This window comes from Hyla sarda, unplaced genomic scaffold (assembly GCF_029499605.1).
Source record: "Hyla sarda isolate aHylSar1 unplaced genomic scaffold, aHylSar1.hap1 scaffold_753, whole genome shotgun sequence".
NCBI lineage: Eukaryota > Metazoa > Chordata > Amphibia > Anura > Hylidae > Hyla > Hyla sarda.
In genome coordinates, this window is record NW_026610777.1 from 66,785 (window position 1) to 93,053 (window position 26,269).

A 26,269-nucleotide genomic window follows, 5' to 3' on the forward strand; every position below is an offset into this window, starting at 1 on the left:
AGCTCTTCGTACTCCGCAATCTTTGCTTGTATCCTTGAGCCATATGTCGCCAATGACTCCCTTGGTCCCCGTGCCCCCCATTGCTGGGGTTCCGGGGTAACAGAAGGACCGCTGGTCTTTGCTGATGCCTTATGTCCCTCTGATCCGGTCAGGGGAGTGGGCTCCACATTTCTGCGGGCCCTGCTGGAACGTCTCACCCCGACCTTGAATCCGGCTGTAGACACTTTCTTCCCCCCTCTCGCCAGCCGGGAATGAGAGGTAGAAGCCCGAGGCTCCATGCAGGAAAGCCCTCCCAAGGAGCCTGCCACGCTCCTGGGAAAGCCCGATGTAAAAACCTGCTTCTCTGCCTGGAAGTCTGGAGAGCAAATGGAGCCACACCCGACAGCTGCACACACTGAAACCACAGGATGTGCTCTCTGCTGACACTTCTGTCCATGTCAGGAACTGTTCAAATTAGAAGCAAATCCCCATAGAAATCCTCTCCTGCTCAGGACAGTTCCTGACACGGACAGAGGTGTCAGCAGAGAGCACTGTGGTCAGACTGGTAAGAATTTCACAAATTTCTCTGAAGTCTATCTGTAGCATACAGCAGCTGATAAGTACTAGAAGGGTTAAGAATTTTTGATAGAAATAATTTACGAATCTGTTTAACATTATGGCACCAGTTGATTTGAAAACTTTTTTTTCCCCATCGGAGTTCTCCTTTAAAGAGTTACCTGTCATCAAACCATATTTTCTAAACTAACTCAGATTATAGTCCCTAACTGCCCTTAAATTTTTTTCCAAGCGTTAAAAAGCTCTGTATCATACCTTTCACCCTTCTTACACTGTGTAAGCTCCCGGCAGGAGAAAGTGGGCATTCCCCAGCAGACGCAATGTCACTGAAGCCTATGAGAGCTGTGCCTCGCCATGCCCCGCGCGCACTTCCTGAGTTTGGTCTCCTGCCAGGCCCGGAGGAGACCAAACTAACTGTGTGACTTGCGGCAGGGAACAGAACAGAGCCACCTAGTGGCCATTTTTTCAATCACATTAAAAACATTTAAAGGTTGAGAATTTTAACATCAAATAAATAGCAAAGTGTCTTATAATTACATAAAGAACAATATTTTTAAAGTTTAGTTTGGTGACAGGTACTCTTTAAGTTTGACAAGGTGAGAGCATTCGGCCTTCAACAAGATATTTTCACCAGAGAGGAAATGCGGGTTAATAGGTGAGTAGTTAAAAAGGACTATCATCCAACCAAGTGCCCAATCTTCAACTAGGAGATTGTCGAGTATACCCTTGTGCTGGATGAAACGAGGCGATGGGCTACAGCTGTGAAAAGACCCTAAAGTCCTAAACAATGGCCATATAAACTAAGTCTACTAACTGGGAAGAGGACAGGTAAGATATGCAACCCTATAGGGGCTCAGAAGGCTGCTCTGATGTCTCTTCCACTTTCCCTTCAACATTTACATCTCATCTGGCTAACAAGACACCTCCGTACCAGCAACTACATCCAACATCAGACTTCAGGCCCCAGATGATCGAAAACTTCAGTCCCAAAAACCAGGAAGGTGTTACCATCCTCGTCCCTCTGGGCTTGGAGTGTTACATGCGGCCCCATAATTGAGCCAAGTAGTACCCTTTTCTATTTATATATTGCCAAAAAATTCTGCAGCACTTTACAATTCTGAGGGTACAAATAGAGACAATTATAAGACGTTACAATATTGCACACTAATTATTCAAGAGGAGTGAGGTCCCTGGTCACAAGAGCTTACAGTCTATAATGGTTATTTGTTTACAGTTACCATGTTGGTATTGCGTTTTCCATGTTTTGTTTTAGCAACTAAGTTTAAGATATGTGTCTGGGATCACCATGAACTCTTGCATTCAGCCCCTACTTCTGTGTGGCAAAGACCAGTACCCAATATAAGTTTTGGCACTTGTGAATCTATTGTGTCTAATGTTTGAGAGCACATACCCTACAGGGTTAACCTTGCCATATATTCACTTATTTGCTGATAAAAATGCACCAACTGTTCCCTTTCAGTAGGTGTGCATATTTTTGATAAAGTATTAGACAAAAGTCTATAAAGTATCTCTTATGAAGAAACATACATTATTTGACCCTTTCCCACAGCGCATTCTGCGCCTTAAAGGGGTACTCATGGTAACTTAAATTTATCTTCTATACACAGGATGAGAAATAAGTGTCTGATCACAGGGGTCTGACCGCTATCACCCCCAGTGATCTCCAGAATAGTGATTGGCTGAGTGGTCATCACTCCCGCATGTCCCTGAGGGTGGGGGCTGCTCTGCTCTGATGACAGGTGAGTAGCAGGGCCCCATTCTGGAGATCGTAGGGGCTCTGCCCCTCCCCCCCCCCTGTGATCTATGGAATGAGGCTTGGCTACACTTACCCCCTATCCTGTTGTTGTATTCCAGTGTTTTGGCTTGTCCTGCACTTTACAACATCAAGGGCCACCAATCACTATCAGACGGATACTCTACCACAATGTGCTCCAGGGTTACTGTCACTCTTTACTGTGCAGCCCCCTCATCACTGGTGGTGATCCATGGGAACTTGTGAAACCCTTAAGCCTGAGGCACCACAAGGCCCAGCCATATGACAAGTCTCATGCTCAGCTTTTACGGTAGCTTAGGCCTTACCGGGGTCCTGTCACTGTATTATAGCATTTAATGGCTACTATAGAACTACTGGCAGGAAGCCCCCTGACATTATAGGAACCAGGTCTCCACACCCTAAACTATTCTTACCTTTAAAATCTGGTAGATGTGCAAATGAATTCCCCAGGCAAATGACAGCATCAAATCCATTTCCAGGGCGAGAGATTTCCTGATCCAGAGAGAGCCAGTTACCTTCCTCAATGACTGCAAGAGACAGAGGATTATCAGAGGAGACAGACCCCTCCCCACATAAGATCCATCACTCATCCCATCAGTATGACCCCTCCCCACATAAGATCCATCACTCATCATTCCATCAGTATGACCCCTCCCCACATAAGATACATCACTCATTATTTCATCAGTATGACCCCTCCCCATAACTTATAAGATCCATCACTTACCATCCCATCAGTATGGCCCCTCCCCACATCTCTTATAAGATCCATCACTTACCATCCCATCAGTATGACCCCTCCCCACATCTCTTATAAGATCCATCCCTCATCCCATCGTATGACCCCTCCCCACATAAGATCCATCACTCATCATCCCATCAGTATGACCACTCCCCACATCTCTTATAAGATCCATCACTCATCATCCCATCAGTATGACCCCTCCCCACATCTCTTATAAGATCCATCACTCATCATCCCATCAGTATGACCCCTCCCCATAACTAATAAGATCCCTCACTTACCATCCCATCAGTATGGCCCCTCCCCACATCTCTTATAAGATCCATCACTCATCATCCCATCAGTATGACCACTCCGCACATCTCTTATAAGATCCATCACTCATCATCCGATCGGTATGACCCCTCCCCTCATCATTCTGAACCCAATACTCCATAATGGCAAAGTGATAATAGAATGTTACAGATCTTTACTAATTTATTGAAAAGGAAAAACTATAATCTTGCAGTGACATAACTCATCATACCCTTTGCTATGAAATGTGACATAAATATTCATACCCTTTACTATAAAATGCTACATACGTATTCATACCCTTTACTATTAAATGTGACATACGTATTCATACCCTTTACTCAGGATTACATATAGCCCCTTTGGCAGTGATTCCAGTCATCTTGGGGATGAGGCCACAAGGTTTACACACCTGGATTTGGGGATTTTCTACCATTCTTTTCTGCAGATCCCCACAAGCTCTCAGGTTGCATGGAGACCATTGGTGAAAGCCATTTCAAGTGTCTCCAAAGATGTCCTTTTGGGTTCGGGCTCTGGCTCGGCCATTCACAAAGTTGTCCCTAAGCTGCTTATGTGTCTTGACCCCTTACCACATCTCTTATAAGATCAATCACTCATCCTTCCATCTGTAGGGATGGTATTGGGCAGGTGATGGGCATTACCTGGTTTCCCCCAGACATGATGCTGCCCCCACCATAATCACTGTAGGAATGGTATTGGGCAGGTGATGGGCAGTACCTGGTTTCCCCCAGAAATGATGCTGCCCCCACCATAATCACTTTAGGGATGGTATTGGGCAGGTGATGGGCAGTGCCTGGTTTTCTCCAGACATGATGCTGCCCCCACCATGATCATTGTAGGGATGGTATTGGGCAGGTGATGGGCAGTGCCTGGTTGCCTCTAGACAGGATGCTGCCCCACCATGATCACTGTAGGGATGGTATTGGGCAGGTGATGGGCAGTGCCTGGTTGCCTCTAGACAGGATGCTGCCCCACCATGATCACTGTAGGGATGGTATTGGGCAGGTGATGGGCAGTGCCTGGTTGCCTCTAGACAGGATGCTGCCCCACCATACTTCGCTGTGGGGATGGTATTAGGCAGGTGATGGGCAGTGCCTGGCTTGCTCCAGACATGATGCTGCACACACCATGATCACTGTAGGGATGGATTTGGGCAGGTGATGGGCAGTACCTGGTTTCCCCCAGACATCATGCTGCCCCCACCATGATCACTGTAGGGATGGTATTGGGCAGTGCCTGGTTTCCCCCAGACATGATGCTGCCTCCACCATGATCACTGTAGGGATGGTATTGGGCAGGTGATGGGCAGTACCTGGTTTCCCTCAGACATGATGCTGCACCCACCATGATCACTGTAGGGATGGATTTGGGCAGGTGATGGGCAGTACCTGGTTTCCCCCAGACATCATGCTGCCCCCACCATGATCACTGTAGGGATGGTATTGGGCAGTGCCTGGTTTCCCCCAGACATGATGCTGCCCCCACCATGATCACTGTAGGGATGGTATTGGGCAGGTGATGGGCAGTACCTGGTTTCCCCCAGACATGATGCTGTCCCCACCATGATTAGAGATGAGCGAATCGAAGCTGACGAACCCGAATTTGTTATGAATTTCATGAAATATTCGATTTGCAACGAATGCGAATATTGCCGCGATTCTGTTGCGCAAATCGCTTCATTAAACTCATTTTACAGCGTTACAGGCTCCACCTAAGTACACCTAAAATGGCACATCCACATGTCATTACATGGGGCAGGGGATGCTGGGAAGGCGGAAAGGCAAGGCGGAAAGTGAGGTAGGTGGGATGACCCTGAATCACATGCGGGTTGCAGTCTATCAGCATTCATTGACCCCTATGTCACAGCCCTACATAATCGGCAGCCATCTAGTGGCTGCTCATTTCATGCCATAAACACTGCAGAGAGAGGACGGACTGCGTGTCTGTGTGTTACACAGACACGCTGAATTGATCATACCGCAGCGTTCCACTGCCAACTATTTACATCAGCGTTGTGGACAGAGAGCAGTTCAGTACTTTGCTTGTTCTCACTGAGAAGGATTTTTACGCCATAAATGTCACGATGCCGGCTGGCAGGTAGTGGACCCTCTGTGCCAGAGAGGGATTGGCGTGGACCGTGCTAGTGGACCGGTTCTAAGCCACTACTGGTTTTCACCAGAGCCCGCCGCAAAGCGGGATGGTCTTGCTGCGGCGGTAGTGACCAGGTCGTATCCACTAGCAACGGCTCACCTCTCTGGCTGCTGAAGATAGGCGCGGTACAAGGGAGTAGGCAGAAGCAAGGTCGGACGTAGCAGAAGGTCGGGGCAGGCAGCAAGGATCGTAGTCAGGGGCAACGGCAGAAGGTCTGGAAACACAGGCAAGGAACACACAAGGAACGCTTTCACTGGCACTAAGGCAACAAGATCCGGCAAGGGAGTGCAAGGGAAGTGAGGTAATATAGGGAAGTGCACAGGTGAAAACCCTAATTGGAACCACTGCGCCAATCAGCGGCGCAGTGGCCCTTTAAATCGCAGAGACCCGGCGCGCGCGCGCCCTAGGGAGCGGGGCCGCGCGCGCCGGGACAGAACAGACGGGGAGCGAGTCAGGTAGGGGAGCCGGGGTGCGCATCGCGAGCGGGCGCTACCCGCATCGCGAATCGCATCCCGGCTGGCAGCAGGATCGCAGCGCCCCGGGTCAGAGGACGTGACCGGAGCGCTGCAGCGGAGGGAGTGAAGCGAGCGCTCCGGGGAGGAGCGGGGACCCGGAGCGCTCGGCGTAACAATAAACCTCCTAGTCACTTCATTCATCATTTTATCAGAGGGGCAGATCGCTTTTCGTTGCCTCATACATATCAACAAGCGGCCTGAACTTCATGAACCGTATCACAGGAGGCAGGAAAGATTTTTCAGCGCAATTCTGTGTATTTTTTCCACAAGAAATCATCTGCTGCTTATAATAGTCTGTAGACGGTATAAAACCCAGTTCACACCATTCTTAACACTCTGTGACAGAGTGCCATTTAGGGTTTAATCCCTGTATTATTTTTATTGTGGTTGTCACGATTCGGCTGGCTGGAGGTGGATCCTCTGTGCCAGAGAGGGATTGGCGTGGACCGTGTTGGTGGACCGGTTCCAAGTTGCTACTGGTATTCACCAGAGCCCGCCGCAAAGCGGGATGGTCTTGCAGCGGCAGTAGCAACCAGGTCGTATCCACCAGCAACGGCTCAACCTCTCTGACTGCTGAAGATAGGCGCGGTACAAGGGAGTAGACAAGAGCAAGGTCGGACGTAGCAGAAGGTCAGGGCAGGCAGCAAGGATCGTAGTCAGGGGCAACGGCAGGAGGTCTGGAACACAGGCTAGGAACACACAAGGGAACGCTTTCACTGGCACAATTGCAACAAGATCTGGCAAGGGAGTGCAGGGGAAGTGATGTATAAATAGGGAGTGCACAGGTGAGAATACTGATTAGGCCTGCTGCGCCAATCAGTGGCGCAGCGGCCCTTTAAATGGCAGAGACCCGGCGCGCGCGCGCCCTAAGGAGCGGGGCCGCGCGCGCCGGGACAACACAGACGGGGAACGGGTCAGGTACGGGAGCCGAGATGCGCATCGCGAGTGGGCGCGTCCCGCATCGCGAATCGCATCCCGGCTGGGAGTAATATCGCAGCGCACCCGGTCAGCAGGTCTGACCGGGGCGCTGCGAATGAGAGAACGCTGCGAGCGCTCCGGGGAGGAGCGGGGACCCGGATCGCTCGGCGTAACAGTGGTGCTGCACTGTTGTGTCCTGCTGCTGCACAAAAATATGTTTTTTCAGCGGACTGTATTGCATTTGTCTGCCCTCATACGTGCATACCACATGCCTACATCAAAGCAGTCTACTGTAACACGTCTAGATACAGGGAAAGTCCTGGCAAAAGTAATCACCTGCTGGTGTTTTACAAAAATACAGAGTTTTTTTCGTGTATTGTAGTGCATTTTTCTGTCCTCATCAGTGCATACCGCATACGTACATCTAATTAGTGTACCATTTTGTACCTGTTAATCTGTGAAAGTCCAAGCAACAGTACTCACCAGCTGGTGTTTAACAAAAATACTGAGTTTTTTTGCGTATTGTAGAGCATTTTTTTGTAGTCAATCGTGCATACTGCATACCTACATCTAAGTAGTGGACTATTTTTTACCTTTTAATCTGTCAAGGGCCTACATATTGTGAAAGTCCAAGCAACAGTACTCACCGGCTGGTGTTTTACAAAAATACAGAATTTTTTGGCGTATTGTAGCACATTTTTCTGCCCTCCTAAGTGCATAACAGATATGTACATCTAAGTAGTGTACCATTTTGTACCTGTTAAGCTGTCAAGGGCCTACAAGCTGTGAAAGGACAGCCAAAAGTGTTTTACAAAACTTACAGAGTTTTTAGGCTCATTGTAGCGCATTTTTCTGCCCTCATAAGTGCATGCCGCATACCTACATCAAAGCAGTCTACTATTTTATATCTGTAACAAGTCTAGATACTGGGAAAGTCCAGGCAAAAGTAATCACCGGTTGGTGTTTTACGAAAATACGTTTTCCAAGTGTACTATAGAGCCTTTTTTTCTGTTATATGTGCATACCACATAGCTACATCTAAGTAGTGTACTTTTTTGAACCTGTTAATCTGCAACAAACCCACATACAGTGAAAGGCGTGTAGTGAAGCGTATTTTACTCCCCTTGTATACGCCCTAAGTATGCCAGGCAAAGAAGTGCCAGGACGTGCTCAGAGTAGTGGCAGAAGCCTAAATTTATCAGGCAGAGGTCGCAGCAGACTATAGGCGAGTGGCAGCAGGAGTCCCAGAGAGAGGCCTGAGCTCCCGGTATCAGCTACCGGTCATGTCTCTGCCGACAACCCATCTGTCGTCGTCGATTGGTTGACGCGGTCATCCCCTTCATCACAAGTAACATCTGATACCCCCAGTCAACAGTCGGTGGGTTCCTCAGACACAACCCTCAGTTGGCATGGCCCGGGAGCAGTCCCTGTCCTTCCATAGCCTCTGTCCTATGCTGTTCCCACCCCTAAGGAATTATCTTACGCAGATGACAGTCAGCAGCTACTGCCCAGTCAAGAAGTGGAGGAGACATCTGCCGCTTCCTAGGCTAGGCGGGCAATTATTGATGAGGAGGGTGACGTGGGAGGTGGCGTTTCCAGCATTCTGGGTCCTGAATCATACACTGTTTAGGAACCTGAGGAGGATATCAATGACGTGCAGACAGAACTCGATGATGATGAAGCCGATCACACTTGGGAGCCGGGTGCAGAGGGGGCTTCATCAGCAGCAGCAGAAGAGAGTTGCAGGTTGCCCATGATGCAGCAGATGCATGGTAGCATGGTTGGTAGTCAGCATAGTGGCAGAAGTGGAATTTCAGGAGCCAAACGTGCCCGGGGTAGGCCACCTGCTTCGCGGCAGCCTACCTTCCTGGGAGGTAGTGGAACAGGGGTTCCTGGAGACGGTGGCAGTAGCAGGCAATTATTGTGCACTGTTGGTGGTACAAACAGATACTCAGCGGTCTGGCAGTTTTTCATCAAGCATCTGGAGGAAGTTAACACAGCCACATGCAAGATATGTCGGCAGAAGGTGAAGCGTGGACAGGGTAGCAAAGTTGGCACCACAGCCCTGCGTCAACATATGATGCGCCACCATAAAGCGGCCTGGGACAACCGTCGCTCAGATGTGGTGGTCCAGCCTGCGGCATCACCCAGTGACACGCCACTCCCTCCTTCAGCCAGGCAAGGGTCCACCACCTCAGGTGAAGGGAGCTGTGTGTCATACCCTCCTTCTGTCTCTACAAATGCTTCTGCTCCTCCTACTTGTAGTCAGCCATTCCGCCAACAATCCATAGGCGAAGCCATGTCCAAGAGACAACAGTATGCGCCCACTCATCCAATGGAGCAGAAGCTGAATGTCCTTCTTTCCAAGTTGCTGGTGCTGCAGTCCCTCCCATTTCAAGTGGTGGACTCTGCACCTTTCAGAGAATTGATGGCTTGTGCCGAGCCGAGGTGGAGAGTCCCAAGCAGTCATTTCTTTGCGAAGAAGGCAGTACCAGCCCTTCATATGCCAGTCCATGAGCCTGTCGGTGTGTTCAAAACTGCACGGCAGCGCCGAAGTGTGGAGCTGTAACTACGGGCAGGGACAATACATGTCTTTTACAGCCCTCTGGATAAATGTGGTTCCTGCACAGCCACAACAGCAACTTGGACAGGTCACACCATTTTCTCCTCCATGCTCTCGCTCTCAGGCAGTTGGTCCTGTTACAGTGTGCGACGCCGCCTCCTCATCCTCCACCGTGTCCTTGGCCTCCACTGCACGTACAAATCTCAGTGGCCCTTCATCGTACCATGTGTGTAGGGCACAGCGGTGTCACACTGTTCTTCACATGGTTTGCCTTGGCGAACGGAGTGACACAGGGGAGGAACTGCTAAAATTCATTTGTCAAGAAATCGGAGTATGGCTTACTCCACAAAAACTGGAAATGGGAACCATGGTGACCGACAACGGGAACAACATTGTGTCCGCGCTTCAACAAGGAAGTGTGAAACATGTGCCCTGCATGGCACACGTGTTGAATCTGGTTGTCAAGCACTTCCTGAAGTCTTCACCCCATTTGCAAGACATCCTGACAATGGCAAGGAAACTGTGCATGCATTTCAGCCACTCGTACACAGCAAAGCACACCCTCCTTGAGCTGCAGCGTCAGAAAGATATCCCACAACATAGTCTTATTTGTGACGTTGCCACATGTTGGAATTCCACCCTCCATATGTTGGACAGACTATACGAACAAAGAAAAGCCATCACTGATTTCTTGATGATCCAAGCAGATAGGAGTACTCCCCTGTGTAACTTCAATGTGAACCAGTGGCAGCTCATACGTGACACCTGCCGTTTGCTGAGGCCCTTTGAGGAAGCCACATTATTTGTAAGTCGTCTGGATTACGGGATGAACAACGTAATTCCACTCCTACATTTCCTACAACAAATGATTGAAACAATGGCTGGTCATGGCAATGGAAACGCTGCGCCTACATCTCACGGCTACATCAGCCCTGTGAGGGCTGAACTGGAGGAGGAGGATGAGGGGCAGAGTGGAGCACAGTTTAGGTTTGATAAGATGGCCGGTGTTTCTAGTCATCGGACAGGAGAGGAGGAGCATGATCAGCTAGAGGAGCTAGAGGGTTATGAGGAAGGCGAGACAGAGGACCCAGACACACCGTGGCAGTATGCAGTGGAGATGGAAGCAGGGAGTCCCTCCGAGTCACTGGTGCAAATGGCACAATGCATGCTCAGTTGCTTGCGTAGTGACCCCCGAATTGTCATAATTAGTCAGCGGGAAGACTTCTGGCTCTCCACCTTGTTGGACCCTCGCTACCGTCACAGAATGGGGGCCTTTTTTACTCCCACTGAGAGGGATGTCAAACTGACTTACTACAGAGAGATCCTATGTAGTCAGTTGGCTAATGCCTATCTGCGACATGGTCCATCCACTCGCAGGTCTGACTCGGGGGGCCCTCTGTGCTCACCTTCCACTGTCATAGCTGCTGGGGAGGGGTGGCAGGAGCAGTACCAGCTCCAATACCAACAGCCTAAGTCATACTTGATTTATGGCCGCAACTAGCAGAGTTTGCCCTGAAAGAGCTGTCCTGCCAGGCCAGTAGTGTGCCATCAGAGCGGGTGTTTGGTGCGGTTAGGGCCATAGTCACCCCAAGGCTGACTGACCTTTGTAAAGATGAATCAGGGATGAATCAGCCAGGATTTCCAGCCACCAATGCCAGATGCCTCGGAGTAGATTGACCTTGCTGCTACACCAACACTTCACAATTATGGTTATGAAACCTTCTTGGGTTATCAATTAGGGTTATGAAACACTCTTGGGTACTGCGAATGCCTGCTCCTGACTGATCCTGTGTCTTACAGGAACTACTTGCCTCACTGATGCTTTTGGGCTTGGGCCTTAAATTTTTGGATGTTTAGCACGAGCTAAATACATGCTTAATTGAAATTTTAAAATTGATTGTGCAATGTAAGGGGTTATGAAACTGGTACTTCTGATGCCTACTGCTGACTGCTCCTGTGTCTTTCAGGAACTACTTGGCTTACTGATGCTTCAGGGCTTGGGTTACATTTTTGGATGTTTTGCACTAGCTTACATACATGCTTATGTCTGGGTCCGGACTGGTATACAGAGAGGACACTGGAGGTGGATCCTCTGTGTCAGTGAGGTGATGGCGTGGGCCGTACCAGGGGAATGGAATCTAAGGGGTTACTGGTTTTCACCAGAGCCCGCCGCAAAGCGGGATGGACTTGCAGCGGCAGGTAACCCCCAGGTCTTTCCACCCGATAGCGACTCAACCTCACTCACAGCTGAGTCAGGCGCGGTACACAAGGACAAGGCAAGAGCAAGGTCGGACGTAGCAGAAGGTCTGGGCAGGCAGCAATGGTTCGTAGTCAGGGGCAACAGCAAGGGTCTGGATACACAGGCTTGGGATACACAGGCTTGGGATACACAAAACGCTTTCTCAGGGAATTAGGGCAACAAGATCCGGCAAGGACAGGAAGGGGAAGTGGGTTTTTATATGTATTGAACTGATTGGGCCAGGCACCAATTAGTGGTGCACTGGCCCTTTAAATTTCATAGAGCCGGCGCGCACCGGAAAGGTAGTGAAGGAGGACGTGGTGGGTGAGAGACACGGGGCGCGATCTGAGAGTGGGCACGTCCCGCACCTCGGATCGCGTCCCCTCCGGGAACATGGAAGCAGCGCTCGCGGTCAGCGGTGCCGACCGGAGCGCTGCATCCAGAAGCACGCCGCGAGCGCTCCGGGGAAGCAGCGGGAACCGGAGCGCTCGGCGTGACAGTACCCCCCCCTTGGGTCTCCCCCCTCTTTTTGGAGCCCAGGAACCTATGGATGAGTTCTTTGTCAAGGCTATTGTCCTCGGGCTCCCAAGACCTCTCTTCAGGGCTACAATTCTCCCAGTCAACAAGAAATTTTTTTTTTTACCTCTCACGACTTTGGAGGCGAGGATTTCTTTTACCGAGAAGACGTCAGAGGACCCAGTGACAGGTTTGAGAAGGGATACATGAAAGGAGTTAGGAATACGAAGAGAAGGAGGAAGATGGAGCTTGTAGGAGACAGGGTTAATTTGACTTTTGACTCTGAATGGCCCGAGGTAACGAGGACCCAGCTTGTAGCTAGGGACACGAAACCGAATATATTTGGCAGAGAGCCACACTTTGTCACCAGGGGCAAAGACAGGAGGAGTTCTTCTCTTCTTATCTGCATGTTTCTTCATGCGAGAAGAGGCCAGTGAGAGCGACTTTTTAGTCTCCTTCCAGATAGAGGAGAAGTCCCGGGTCAATTCGTCTATGGCAGGAACTCCAGAAGAAGTGGGGATGGGGAGGGGGGGGAAGTGGGTGACGGCCGTACACCACAAAGAAAGGAGACTTGGCGGATGACTCAGAGTTTTTGAAATTGTACGAGAATTCAGCCCAGGGTAACAGGTCGACCCAATCATCTTGGCGGGAGGAGACAAAATGTCGCAGATAGTCACCAAGGATCTGGTTCACTCTCTCCACTTGTCCATTGGACTGTGGGTGGTAGGAGGACGAGAAATTTAATTTGATCTTTAATTGATTACAGAGAGCTCTCCAAAATTTAGACACAAATTGAACGCCTCTATCCGAGACGATATGCGTGGGAAGACCATGAAGGCGAAAAATCTGCAGAAAAAATTGCTTCGCCAACTGTGGCGCAGAAGGAAGGCCTGGAAGTGGAATAAAGTGAGCCATTTTGGAAAAACGATCAACGACCACCCAGATGACAGTTTTGCCATGGGATACAGGAAGATCAGTGATGAAGTCCATGGCTATGTGGGACCAAGGCTGTTCAGGCACCGGCAGCGGATGGAGAAGACCTGAAGGTTTCTGACAAGGGATCTTGTCACGTGCACATATTGTACAGGCTCATACGAAATCGGTCACATCCTTTTCCAAGGAGGACCACCAATAGTGTCTGGCAATCAACTGTAAAGTCTTTTTTTTTTTTTAACACTTTATTGTGATAGTAAAATTTCCAAAACTACAGTATACAATTCAGATATACATAGCAGCACCAGTCAATTCATTATTATCACCCCCCCCCCCCCCCCCCACTCCCACCTTCAGGCCCAGAGGGAAGGAGAGAAAGAAAAAAATTCTTTTTTATTAAAATAAGAATAAGTTTAAGTCTACCATGCATTCCAAATCTTTCTACATTCTCTTCAACCCTTCTTGCTCCTCATCCACCTAAACTCCTTATCTTTCATGGTTTTTAACCCTTCCTTCCATTCCTCTACCTGCAGTTCTTTCGGGGATATCCAATTCCTCAGTATGTCAATCTAGCAAAAAACGGAATTCGATGTAACAGACACTCATATTTCCCCATATTACCAATAGCTCCTAGCAGTATAAACTCTATCGTACGAAGTATCTTCACGGGGATTTTAGTTTCTACTTCTTTTATTATAGATTCCCAGAAGACAGATATCTTCTCGCACGACCAAAAACTATGTAGATAATCCGCTTCTTCCAAACCACATTTGACACACTGTGACGTAGTTTTCACCCCTATCCTATATAAATGAAGCGCGGAATAGTGGGTCATGTGTAATATCTTAAATTGTGTAATCTTATGTTCCATGTTGCGAGAAACCTTGCTTGTATTTTGGGCCATAATATCCCAATCATCCTCTGACACCGTACCCACTATCCGAGACCATTTTTCCTTAATTCTATCAGTCCCCCTTATTCCAATAACATTATTTAGTTTCTTATACAAAATTGATATTCCTTTTTTTTAAAGTGCTCTATTTGAATTAGTGCTTCTATCAAATTGTGTTTCTGTGTTACATACACCTCCTTATCTATCGTGTTATGGACTGCATGGCTAACCTGCCAATAATGCAGCCAATCACTGTCATTAATATTATACACCCTTTTTATGTGACTAAAAGAAAAAAGTTGTCCTTTATCAAATATTTGATCCAATCGTTTTATACCCTTACTATACCAAAAACTTGACTCACAATCCACAAGTTCTTTAAGTTTATTTTTACCCCACAAAGGTGTAAACCCAAAACTATTTTCTATATGTAATTCTTCCTTTAATTTTTCCCATACTCTTCTAAATTTGTGCAATAACAACGTGCTATTTGGACCATTCTCATCGTAATCATCTAATTCCAACACCTCATATATGTTATCTTTCTTCTTATCCACTACAATATTTTCCAAATATCTAGAATCCCTCCAATTCACGACTCGTGCTAACTGCGCACCCAAAAAATAAACAAAAAAATTGGGCATCCCCAGCCCCCCCCCCCCCCCCCCTCTTTCCAGGGGCCATAAAATAGCTGTACTTCAAACAAACCCTTTTCCTTCCCCATAGAAGTCTACCCAGTATCACTTCAATCCTCCGGAACCACCCCTTACCGATCCACATTGGCGAGGCACTAAGAAAGAACAGGATCTGTGGGAGGACCACCATTTTTACTATCGCCATCCTTTCTGACATCGAGAAGGGCATTTTAATCCATGCTTCTACTCTCTTCTCTAAACTATTTAATAGAGGGCGTATATTATTAATCACAAACTTATCATTTGCGGCTGCTATTTTTACTCCCAAATAAGGAAAACATTGAGTTTTCTTCAGCACGGATAATCTTCCTACCATCTCCCCCATATCTTCATCCAGGGGGAGCATAGTAGATTTGCTCCAATTTATCTCCAACCCCGATAAAGGGGCAAATACATCAAACAGTTTCATGATCTGGTGTATTTTTTCTTGTGGGTTAGTTACAAAAAGGAGAATATCATCTGCAAATAGTAACTTTAAAGTCTTTTTAATTCCAGCGTGACCAGCCAGAAGGGAGGAATGGCCCCATTTGAGGATCCGGAGGCGAAGACGGGGAGGAACATAAGTCTTTCCTGGAGGGACAGGTACCAGAGAAGCAGGAGCAGAAGAGATCAGGCACTCAGGGGGAATGATGTGCTGAGGAAGGGTCTCGGCTTCAGAGGCATTGGTAGTATGAGATAGAGCATCAGCTCTGACATTCTTGTCAGCGGGACAAAAATGGATCTGAAAGTTGAAACGGCAAAAAAACAACGACCACCTAGCCTGGCGAGGATTTAGCCGCTGGGCAGATTGGAGATAAGACAAATTTTTGTGATCTGTAAAAATGGTGATGGGGTGAAGGGATCCTTCCAAAAGATGTCTCCATTCCTCAAGGGCCAACTTAATCGCCAACAGTTCACGGTCTGCGATGGAATCATTTTTTTCTGGAGGTGAAAAGGTTTTGGAGAAAAATCCGCAAGTGACATTTTTTCCTTTAGCGGATTTTTGTAGGAGAACAGCTCCGGCTCCAACAGAGGAGGCGTCAACCTCGAGGAAGAAGGGCTTCGGAGGATCTGGTCTGGACAAGACTGGAGCAGAGGAGAAGACAGCTTTGAGGTGGTTAAAGGCTTCCTCCGCCTGTGGCGGCCAGGATTTCGGATTAGCATTTTTCTTTGTATGTGCTACAATAGAAGCAACGATGGTGGAGAAGTGGGGAATGAATTGGCGGTAGTAATTTGCAAATCCGAGAAATCTTTGGATTGCACGCAGGCCAGTGGGACGAGGCCAATCCATTACCGCAGAAAGTTTAACAGGGTCCTTTTGAAGACCTTGTCCGGACACAATGTAACCCAAGAAGGGAAGACTGCTGCGTTCGAAAAGACACTTCTCGATTTTGGCGTAAATTTGATTTTGGCGTAGTCGCTGGAGCACTTGTCGAACATGAAGGCGATGTTCCTCTAAGTTGGAGGAAAAAATGAGGACGTCGTCAAGATAGACTACCACACAAGAGTACAGCATATCCCGAAAAATTTCATTAACAAAGTCCTGAAAGACTGCTGAGGCGTTGCATAGACCAAATGGCATAACAAGGTATTCAAAGTGACCATCTCTGGTATTGAAGGCGATCTTCCATTCATCACCTGCTCGAATACGGATGAGGTTATATGCACCCCTTAGATCTAGTTTGGTGAAAATCTTAGCACCTCGCAGTCGGTCGAAGAGTTCGGAGATAAGAGGCAGAGGATAGCGATTTTTTACGGTAATTTTATTGAGACCGCGGTAATCAATACAAGGGCGGAGAGATCCATCTTTTTTAGCGACAAAGAAAAATCCAGCTCCAGCCGGGGAAGAATATTTCCGGATAAAACCTCTTTTGAGGTTTTCTTGTATGTACTAAGACATAGCTAGAGTTTCCGGGGCAGAAAGTGGGTAAATCCTACCACGGGGCGGTGTGGTACCAGGGAGCAGGTCGATAGGACAGTCATAGGGTCTATGTGGTGGCAAGACCTCTGCCTGCTTTTTACAAAAGACGTCTGAAAAGTCCTGATAGGCCTTAAGAAGACCTGGCAAAGGAGTAGCCACAGAGACTTGGCAGGAAGAAACTGGGTGAAGACATTGCTTGTGGCAAGAAGATCCCCAGCTCTTAATGTCCCCGGTGACCCAGTCGAGGCTAGGCGAATGACGTTGGAGCCAGGGCAAGCCCAGATGAATTTCAGAAGTGCAGTTGGGTAGCACAAAAAATTCAATATGTTCATGATGGTGAACTCCTAGTCATGAGTAGCGGTTGAGTGCGGTAACGCACGGTACAGAACAGTCTCTCTCCATTGACTGATGAAATGAAGAGAGGCTTGACGAGACGGGTAACTGGAATGTTGAATCTGTTTACTAGGGAGGCTTCAATGAAACCTCCTGCTGAACCCGAGTCCAAGAAGGCCACAGCAGAGAAGGAAATAGTATTAGCGGGTATAGCAATCCGCACAGGCTAAGTCAATCGTGGAGAGGTAGAATTCACTCCTAGCAACGACTCTCCTACGTTGACTAGGTGAGTGGGTGCATTTCTCAGATGCAGAGGACGAATAGGACAGTCTTTTAGGAAATGTTCGGTGCTTGCACAGTATAGGCACAGGTTTTCATCCCTACGGCGAGTCCTCTCTTGTTGGGTCAGGCGAGACCGATCCACTTGCATAGCCTCCTCGGCAGGAGGAACAGGAACGGATTGCAAAGGACGTTGGAAGAGAGGAACCTGGGAGGGAAACGGCCTGGTGCGAACAAGATCCTTTTCCTGACGAAGCTCCTGGCGTCTTTCCGAGAAACGCATGTCGATGCGGGAGGACAAATGGATGAGTTCAGAAAGATTAGCAGGAATTTCTCATGCGGCCAGGAAATCTTTGATGTGACTGGATAAGCCTTTCTTGAAGGTCGCGCAAAGGGACTCATTATTCCAGGATAGTTCAGAAGCGAGGGTGCAGAACTGGATAGCGTATTCGCCAACAGAAGAACTCCCTTGGACAAGATTCAGCAAAGCAGTCTCGGCTGAGGAAGCCCGGGCTGGCTCCTCAAATACACTACGTACTTCAGAGAAGAAGGACTGGATTGTAGCAGTGGCAGGATCGTTGCGCTCCCAAGGCCTTTCCAGACAGCAGGCTAACCACGAACGCCACCTTAGACCGTTCTGTAGGGAATTGGTCTGACACCATCTCCAGGTGCAGGGAACACTGGGACAGGAATCCACGGCACTGTTTAGAGTCCCTATTAAACTTGTCTGGTAGAGACAGGCGGAAGCTGGGAGGCGCCACTCGCTGCGGAGGAGATGCAGGAGCTGGCGGAGGAGATGGTTGCTGTTGTTGCGGCAGAAGCTGTTGCAGCATAGTGGTCAACTGAGTCCACTGCTGTCCCTGTAGCGCGATCTGCTGTGATTGCTGGGCGACCACGGAGGTAAGGTCAGCGACACTGGGCAGCGGGACCTCAGCGGGATACATGGCCGGATCTACTGTCAGGATCCGGACTGGTATGCAGAGAGGACACTGGAGGTGGATCCTCTGTGTCAGTGAGGTGATGGCGTGGGCCGTACCAGGGGAACAGAATCTAAAGGGTTACTGGTTTTCACCAGAGCCCGCCGCAAAGCGGGATGGACTTGCAGCGGCAGGTAACCCCCAGGTCCACCCAATAGTGACTCAACCTCACTGACAGCTGAGTCAGAAGGGGTACACAAGGACAAGGCAAGAGCAAGGTCAGACATAGCAGAAGGTCTGGGCAGGCAGCAATGGTCCGTAGTCAGCGGCAATGGCAAGGGTCTGGATACACAGGCTTGGGATACACAAAACGCTTTTTCAGGGCACTAAGGCAACAAGATCCGGCAAGGACAGGAAGGGGAAGTGGGTTTTTATATGTATTGAACTGATTGGGCCAGGCACCAATTAGTGGTGAATTGGCCCTTTAAATTTCATAGAGCCGGCGCGCGCGTGCCCTAGAAGGCGGGGCCGCGCGCGCCGTGAGAGCAGTGAAGGAGGACGTGGTGGGTGAGAGACACGGGGCGCGATCCGAGAGCGGGTATGTCCTGCACCTCGCATCGCATAATGGAAGCAGCGCCCGCGGTCAGCGGTGCGGGCCGGAGCGCTGCATCCAGAAGCACGCCGCAAGCGCTCCGGGTCCCGCTGCTTCCCTGAAGAGCTTGCGGCGTGCTTCTGGATGCAGTGCTCTGGATGCAGTGCTGACCGCGAGCGCTGCTTCCATGACGCGATGCGAGGTGCGGGTCTTATCCGCTCTCGGATCGCGCCCCGTGTCTCTCACCCACCACGTCCTCCTTCACTGCTCTCCCGGCGCGCGCGGCCCCGCTTTCATACTGCTGTAGAGTCCCCTGTACTATAAGATCATCATTCTGCTGTAGAGCCCCCTGTACTATATGACCATCATACTGCTGTAGAGCCCCCTGTACTATAAGATCATCATACAGCTGTAGAGTCCCCTGTACTATAAGATCATCATACAGCTGTAGTGTCCCCTGTACTATAAGATCATCATACAGCTGTAGAGTCCCCTGTACTATAAGACCATCATACTGCTGTAGAGCCCCCTGTACTATAAGACCATCATACAGCTGTAGAGCCCCCTGTACTATAAGACCATCATACAGCTGTAGAGCCCCCTGTACTATAAGACCATCATACAGCTGTAGAGCCCCCTGTACTATAAGACCATCATACAGCTGTAGAGCCCCCTGTACTATAAGACCATCATACAGCTGTAGAGCCCCCTGTACTATAAGATCATCATACAGCTGTAGAGCCCCCCGTACTATAAGATCATCATACAGCTGTAGAGTCCCCTGTACTATAAGATCATCATACAGCTGTAGAGCCCCCCTGTACTATAAGATCATCATACAGCTGTAGAGTCCCCTGTACTATAAGATCATCATACAGCTGTAGAGTCCCCTGTACTATAAGATCATCATACAGCTGTAGAGCCTCCTGTACTATAAGATCATCATACAGCTGTAGTGCCCCCCTGTACTATAAGATCATCATACAGCTGTGGAGTCCCCTGTACTATATGACCATCATACAGCTGTAGAGCCCCCTGTACTATAAGACCATCATACAGCTGTAGAGTCCCCTGTACTATAAGACCATCATACAGCTGTAGAGTCCCCTATACTATAAGATCATCATACAGCTGTAGAGTCCCCTGTACTATAAGATCATCATACAGCTGTAGAGTCCCCTGTACTATAAGATCATCATACAGCTGTAGAGTCCCCTGTACTATAAGATCATCATACAGCTGTAGAGTCCCCTGTACTATAAGATCATCATACAGCTGTAGAGCCCCCTGTTCTATAAGATCATCATACTGCTGTAGAGCCCCCTGTACTATAAGATCATCATACAGCTGTAGGGCCCCGTGTACTATATGACCATCATACAGCTGTAGGGCCCCCTGTACTATAAGATCATCATACAGCTGTAGTGTCCCCTTGTACTATAAGATCATCATACTGCTGTAGAGCCCCCTGTACTATATGACCATCATACAGCTGTAGAGTCCCCTGTACTATAAGATCATTATACAGCTGTAGGGTCCCCTGTACTATAAGATCATCATACAGCTGTAGGGTCCCCTGTACTATAAGATCATCATACAGCTGTAGGGTCCCCTGTACTATAAGATCATCATACAGCTGTAGAGCCCCCTGTACTATAAGATCATCATACAGCTGTAGAGTCCCCTGTACTATAAGATCATCATACAGCTGTAGGGTCCCCTGTACTATAAGATCATCATACAGCTGTAGAGTCCCCTGTACTATAAGATCATCATACAGCTGTAGAGTCCCCTGTACTATAAGACCATCATACTGCTGTAGTGTCCCCTGTACTATAAGATCATCATACAGCTGTAGTGTCCCCTGTACTATAAGATCATCATACAGCTGTAGTGTCCCCCTGTACTATAAGATCATCATACAGCTGTAGGGTCCCCTGTACTATAAGATCATCATACAGCTGTAGAGCCCCCTGTACTATAAGATCATCATACAGCTGTAGAGTCCCCTGTACTATAAGATCATCATACAGCTGTAGAGTCCCCTGTACTATAAGATCATCATACAGCTGTAGTGTCCCCCTGTACTATAAGATCATCATACAGCTGTAGAGTCCCCTGTACTATAAGATCATCATACAGCTGTAGTGTCCCCCTGTACTATAAGATCATCATACAGCTGTAGAGTCCCCTGTACTATAAGATCATCATACAGCTGTAGGGCCCCCTGTACTATAAGATCATCATACAGCTGTAGAGTCCCCTGTACTATAAGATCATTATACAGCTGTAGAGTCCCCTGTACTATAAGATCATCATACAGCTGTAGGGCCCCCTGTACTATAAGACCATCATACAGCTGTAGAGCCCCCTGTACTATAAGATCATCATACAGCTGTAGGGCCCCCTGTACTATAAGATCATCATACAGCTGTAGAGCCCCCTGTACTATAAGATCATCATACAGCTGTAGAGCCCCCTGTACTATAAGATCATCATACTGCTGTAGAGTCCCCTGTACTATAAGATCATCATACAGCTGTAGAGCCCCCCTGTACTATAAGATCATCATACAGCTGTAGAGCCCCCTGTACTATAAGATCATCATACAGCTGTAGAGCCCCCTGTACTATAAGATCATCATACAGCTGTAGAGTCCCCTGTACTATAAGATCATCATACAGCTGTAGGGCCCCCTGTACTATAAGATCATCATACAGCTGTAGAGTCCCCTGTACTATAAGATCATCATACAGCTGTAGTGTCCCCTGTACTATAAGACCATCATACAGCTGTAGAGCCCCCTGTACTATAAGATCATCATACAGCTGTAGAGCCCCCTGTACTATAAGATCATCATACAGCTGTAGAGTCCCCTGTACTATAAGATCATCATACAGCTGTAGGGTCCCCTGTACTATAAGATCATCATACAGCTGTGGAGCCCCCTGTACTATAAGATCATCATACAGCTGTGTCCCCTGTACTATAAGACCATCATACAGCTGTAGAGCCCATCATACATCTGGGGACAATCACCGGCCATATGTTATATATTTACATGATTTCTGCCTATTTTGACCATATTCTTTCCTACCATCTGGCATTAAAACAATTCCTTCAGGTCCAATTCTCCTTGAATTCTAACCGTACTATATCCGATCATCTCCCCCCTCCGTGACTGAGGACATCCCACTCTTCACCCACTCACATGCAGTAACCCTCACCCCACTTGTCAAATGCGGGTTCTTTCCTTCTGTTCCAGCGAGTCTTTAGGGCGTATTTCAACATTTTATCACTGGCATCAACGCTGACTACAGAGAATCCTTCCTCCACCAACATCTCCGAGTCCACCCTGAAGAAAAAGATAGATTAAGGGTTAATGGGTCCTGCCATACTAACCATACCGGGGGAACCATAACAGTGATGGTAACAACTAGATTGGACAAAAGGAGGAACCACACGGGACGCTGCTGTGTTCCGTCATCTTATGTAGGTTCTACAGGGATTTTTGGGGTGGTCTCTAAATATTTATTTCAGGTCTCCAAGTAATAGTGACCACAGTCTGCACTGCTCTCTATGAGATCCAGGAAAGTAATATTGACTACAGGATGATAGAGCAGTGTATTACTGATAGTACAGGATGATAGAGCAGTGTATTACTGATAGTACAGGATGATAGAGCAGTGTATTACTGATAGTACAGGATGATAGAGCAATGTATTACTGATAGTACAGGATGATAGAGCAATGTATTACTGATAGTACAGGATGATAGAGCAGTGTAATACTGATAGTACAGGATGATAGAGCAGTGTAATACTCATAGTACAGGATGATAGAGCAGTGCAATACTGATAGTACAGGATGATAGAGCAATGTAATACTTATAGTACAGGATGATAGAGCAGTGTAATACTGATAGTACAGGATGATAGAGCAGTGTAATACTGATAGTACAGGATGATAGAGCAGTGTAATACTGATAGTACAGGATGATAGAGCAGTGTATTACTGATAGTACAGGATGATAGAGCAATGTATTACTGATAGTACAGGATGATAGAGCAGTGTAATACTGATAGTACAGGATGATAGAGCAATGTATTACTCATAGTATAGGATGATAGAGCAGTGCAATACTGATAGTACAGGATGATAGAGCAATGTAATACTTATAGTACAGGATGATAGAGCAGTGTATTACTGATAGTACAGGATGATAGAGCAGTGTCATACTGATAGTACAGGATGATAGAGCAGTGTCATACTGATAGTACAGGATGATAGAGCAGTGTAATACTGATAGTACAGGATGATAGAGCAGTGTAATACTGATAGTACAGGATGATAGAGCAGTGTAATACTGATAGTATAGGATGATAGAGCAGTGTAATACTGATAGTACAGGATGATAGAGCAGTGTATCACTGATAGTACAAGATGATAGAGCAGTGTAATACTGATAGTACAGGATGATAGAGCAGTGTAATACTGATAGTACAGGAAGACAGAACAATGTAATAATGATAGTACAGGATGATAGAGCAGTGTATTACTGATAGTGCAGGATGATAGAGCAGTGTATTACTGATAGTACAGGATGATAGAGCAGTGTATTACTGATAGTACAGGATTATAGAGCAGTGTATTAGTGATAGTACAGGATGATAGAGAAGTGTATCACTGATAGTACAGGATGATAGAGAAGTGTATCACTGATAGTACAGGATTATAGAGCAGTGTATTACTGATAGTACAGGATTATAAAGCAGTGTATTACTGATAGTACAGAATGATAGAGAAGTGTAATAATAATAGTACAGGATTATAGAGCAATGTAATACTGATAGTACATGATCATACAGCAGTGTATTACTGATAGTACAGGATGATAGAGCAATGTAATACTGATAGTACAGGATGATAGAGCAGTGTAATAATAATAGTACAGGATTATAGAGCAGTGTATTTCTGATAGTACATGATTATAGAGCAGTGTATTACTGATAGTACAGGATGATAGGGCAGTGTATTACTGATAGTACAGGATGATAGAGCAGTGTAATAATAATAGTACAGGATTATAGAGCAGTGTATTTCTGATAGTACATGATTATAGAGCAGTGTATTACTGATAGTACAGGATGATAGAGCAGTGTATTACTGATAGTACAGGATGATAGAGCAGTGTATTACTGATAGTACAAGATGATAGAGCAGTGTATTACTGATAGTACAGGATGATAGAGAAGTGTATTACTGATAGTACAGGATGATAGAGCAGTGTATTACTGATAGTGCAGGATGATAGAGCAGTGTATTACTGATAGTGCAGGATGATAGAGCAGTGTATTACTGATAGTACATGATGATAGAGCAGTGTAATACTGATAGTACTGGATGATAGAGCAGTGTAATACTGATAGTACAGGATGATAGAGCAGAGTATATCTCATAGTACAGGATGATAGAGCAGAGTATATCTGATAGTACAGGATGATAGAGCAGAGTATATCTGATAGTACAGGATGATAGAGCAGAGTATATATGATAGTACAGGATGATAGAGCAGAGTATATCTGATAGTACAGGATGATAGAGCAGAGTATACATGATAGTACAGGATGATAGAGCAGAGTATACATGATAGTACAGGATGATAGAGCAGAGTATATCTGATAGTACAGGATGATAGAGCAGAGTATATCTGATAGTACAGGATGTTAGAGCAGAGTATATCTGATAGTACAGGATGATAGAGCAGAGTATATCTGATAGTACAGGATGATAGAGCAGAGTATATCTGATAGTACAGGATGATAGAGCAGAGTATATCTGATAGTACAGGATGATAGAGCAGAGTATATATGATAGTACAGGATGATAGAGCAGAGTATATATGATAGTACAGGATGATAGAGCAGAGTATATATGATAGTACAGGATGATAGAGCAGAGTATATATGATAGTACAGGATGATAGAGCAGAGTATATATGATAGTACAGGATGATAGAGCAGAGTATATATGATAGTACAGGATGATAGAGCAGAGTATATATGATAGAGCAGAGTATATATGATAGTACAGGATGATAGAGCAGAGTATATATGATAGTACAGGATGATAGAGCAGAGTATATATGATAGTACAGGATGATAGAGCAGAGTATATATGATAGTACAGGATGATAGAGCAGAGTATATATGATAGTACAGGATGATAGAGCAGAGTATATATGATAGTACAGGATGATAGAGCAGAGTATATATGATAGTACAGGATGATAGAGCAGAGTATATATGGTAGTACAGGATGATAGAGCAGAGTATATATGATAGTACAGGATGATAGAGCAGAGTATATATGATAGTACAGGATGATAGAGCAGAGTATATATGATAGTACAGGATGATAGAGCAGAGTATATATGATAGTACAGGATGATAGAGCAGAGTATATATGATAGTACAGGATGATAGAGCAGAGTATATATGATAGTACAGGATGATAGAGCAGAGTATATATGATAGAGCAGAGTATATATGATAGTACAGGATGATAGAGCAGAGTATATATGGTAGTACAGGATGATAGAGCAGAGTATATATGGTAGTACAGGATGATAGAGCAGAGTATATATGATAGTACAGGATGATAGAGCAGAGTATATATGATAGTACAGGATGATAGAGCAGAGTATATATGATAGTACAGGATGATAGAGCAGAGTATATATGATAGTACAGGATGATAGAGCAGAGTATATATGATAGTACAGGATGATAGAGCAGAGTATATCTGATAGTACAGGATGATAGAGCAGAGTATATCTGATAGTACAGGATGATAGAGCAGAGTATATCTGATAGTACAGGATGATAGAGCAGAGTATATATGATAGTACAGGATGATAGAGCAGAGTATATATGATAGTACAGGATGATAGAGCAGAGTATATATGATAGAGCAGAGTATATATGATAGTACAGGATGATAGAGCAGAGTATATATGATAGTACAGGATGATAGAGCAGAGTATATATGATAGTACAGGATGATAGAGCAGAGTATATATGATAGTACAGGATGATAGAGCAGAGTATATATGATAGTACAGGATGATAGAGCAGAGTATATATGATAGTACAGGATGATAGAGCAGAGTATATATGATAGTACAGGATGATAGAGCAGAGTATATATGATAGAGCAGAGTATATATGATAGTACAGGATGATAGAGCAGAGTATATATGATAGTACAGGATGATAGAGCAGAGTATATATGATAGTACAGGATGATAGAGCAGAGTATATATGATAGTACAGGATGATAGAGCAGAGTATATATGATAGTACAGGATGATAGAGCAGAGTATATATGATAGAGCAGAGTATATATGATAGTACA

The 26,269-nt window shown here is 46.5% G+C and overlaps 2 protein-coding genes across 3 annotated transcripts in view; one reads left to right on the top strand and one right to left on the bottom strand.

Moving 5' to 3' along the window:
• Positions 1 to 26,269, bottom strand: part of GNMT (glycine N-methyltransferase) — a 52,074-nt gene that overhangs the window by 19,694 nt on the left and 6,111 nt on the right. For both annotated transcript variants that reach the window (XM_056554498.1, XM_056554497.1), the window contains exons 3-4: positions 22,081 to 22,208; positions 2,764 to 2,877 (exon numbers count right to left, since the gene is read on the bottom strand). In XM_056554498.1, the coding sequence (XP_056410473.1) occupies positions 2,764 to 2,877; positions 22,081 to 22,208 (242 nt within the window). The remainder of the gene's footprint in view (positions 1 to 2,763; positions 2,878 to 22,080; positions 22,209 to 26,269) is intronic.
• On the top strand, positions 7,163 to 12,253 carry LOC130345549 (uncharacterized). Its single transcript, XM_056554495.1, has 2 exons — positions 7,163 to 11,149; positions 11,194 to 12,253. The coding sequence occupies exon 1, from the start codon at positions 9,508 to 9,510 to the stop codon at positions 11,056 to 11,058; it is 1,551 nt and encodes a 516-aa protein (XP_056410470.1). The 5' UTR covers positions 7,163 to 9,507; the 3' UTR covers positions 11,059 to 11,149; positions 11,194 to 12,253.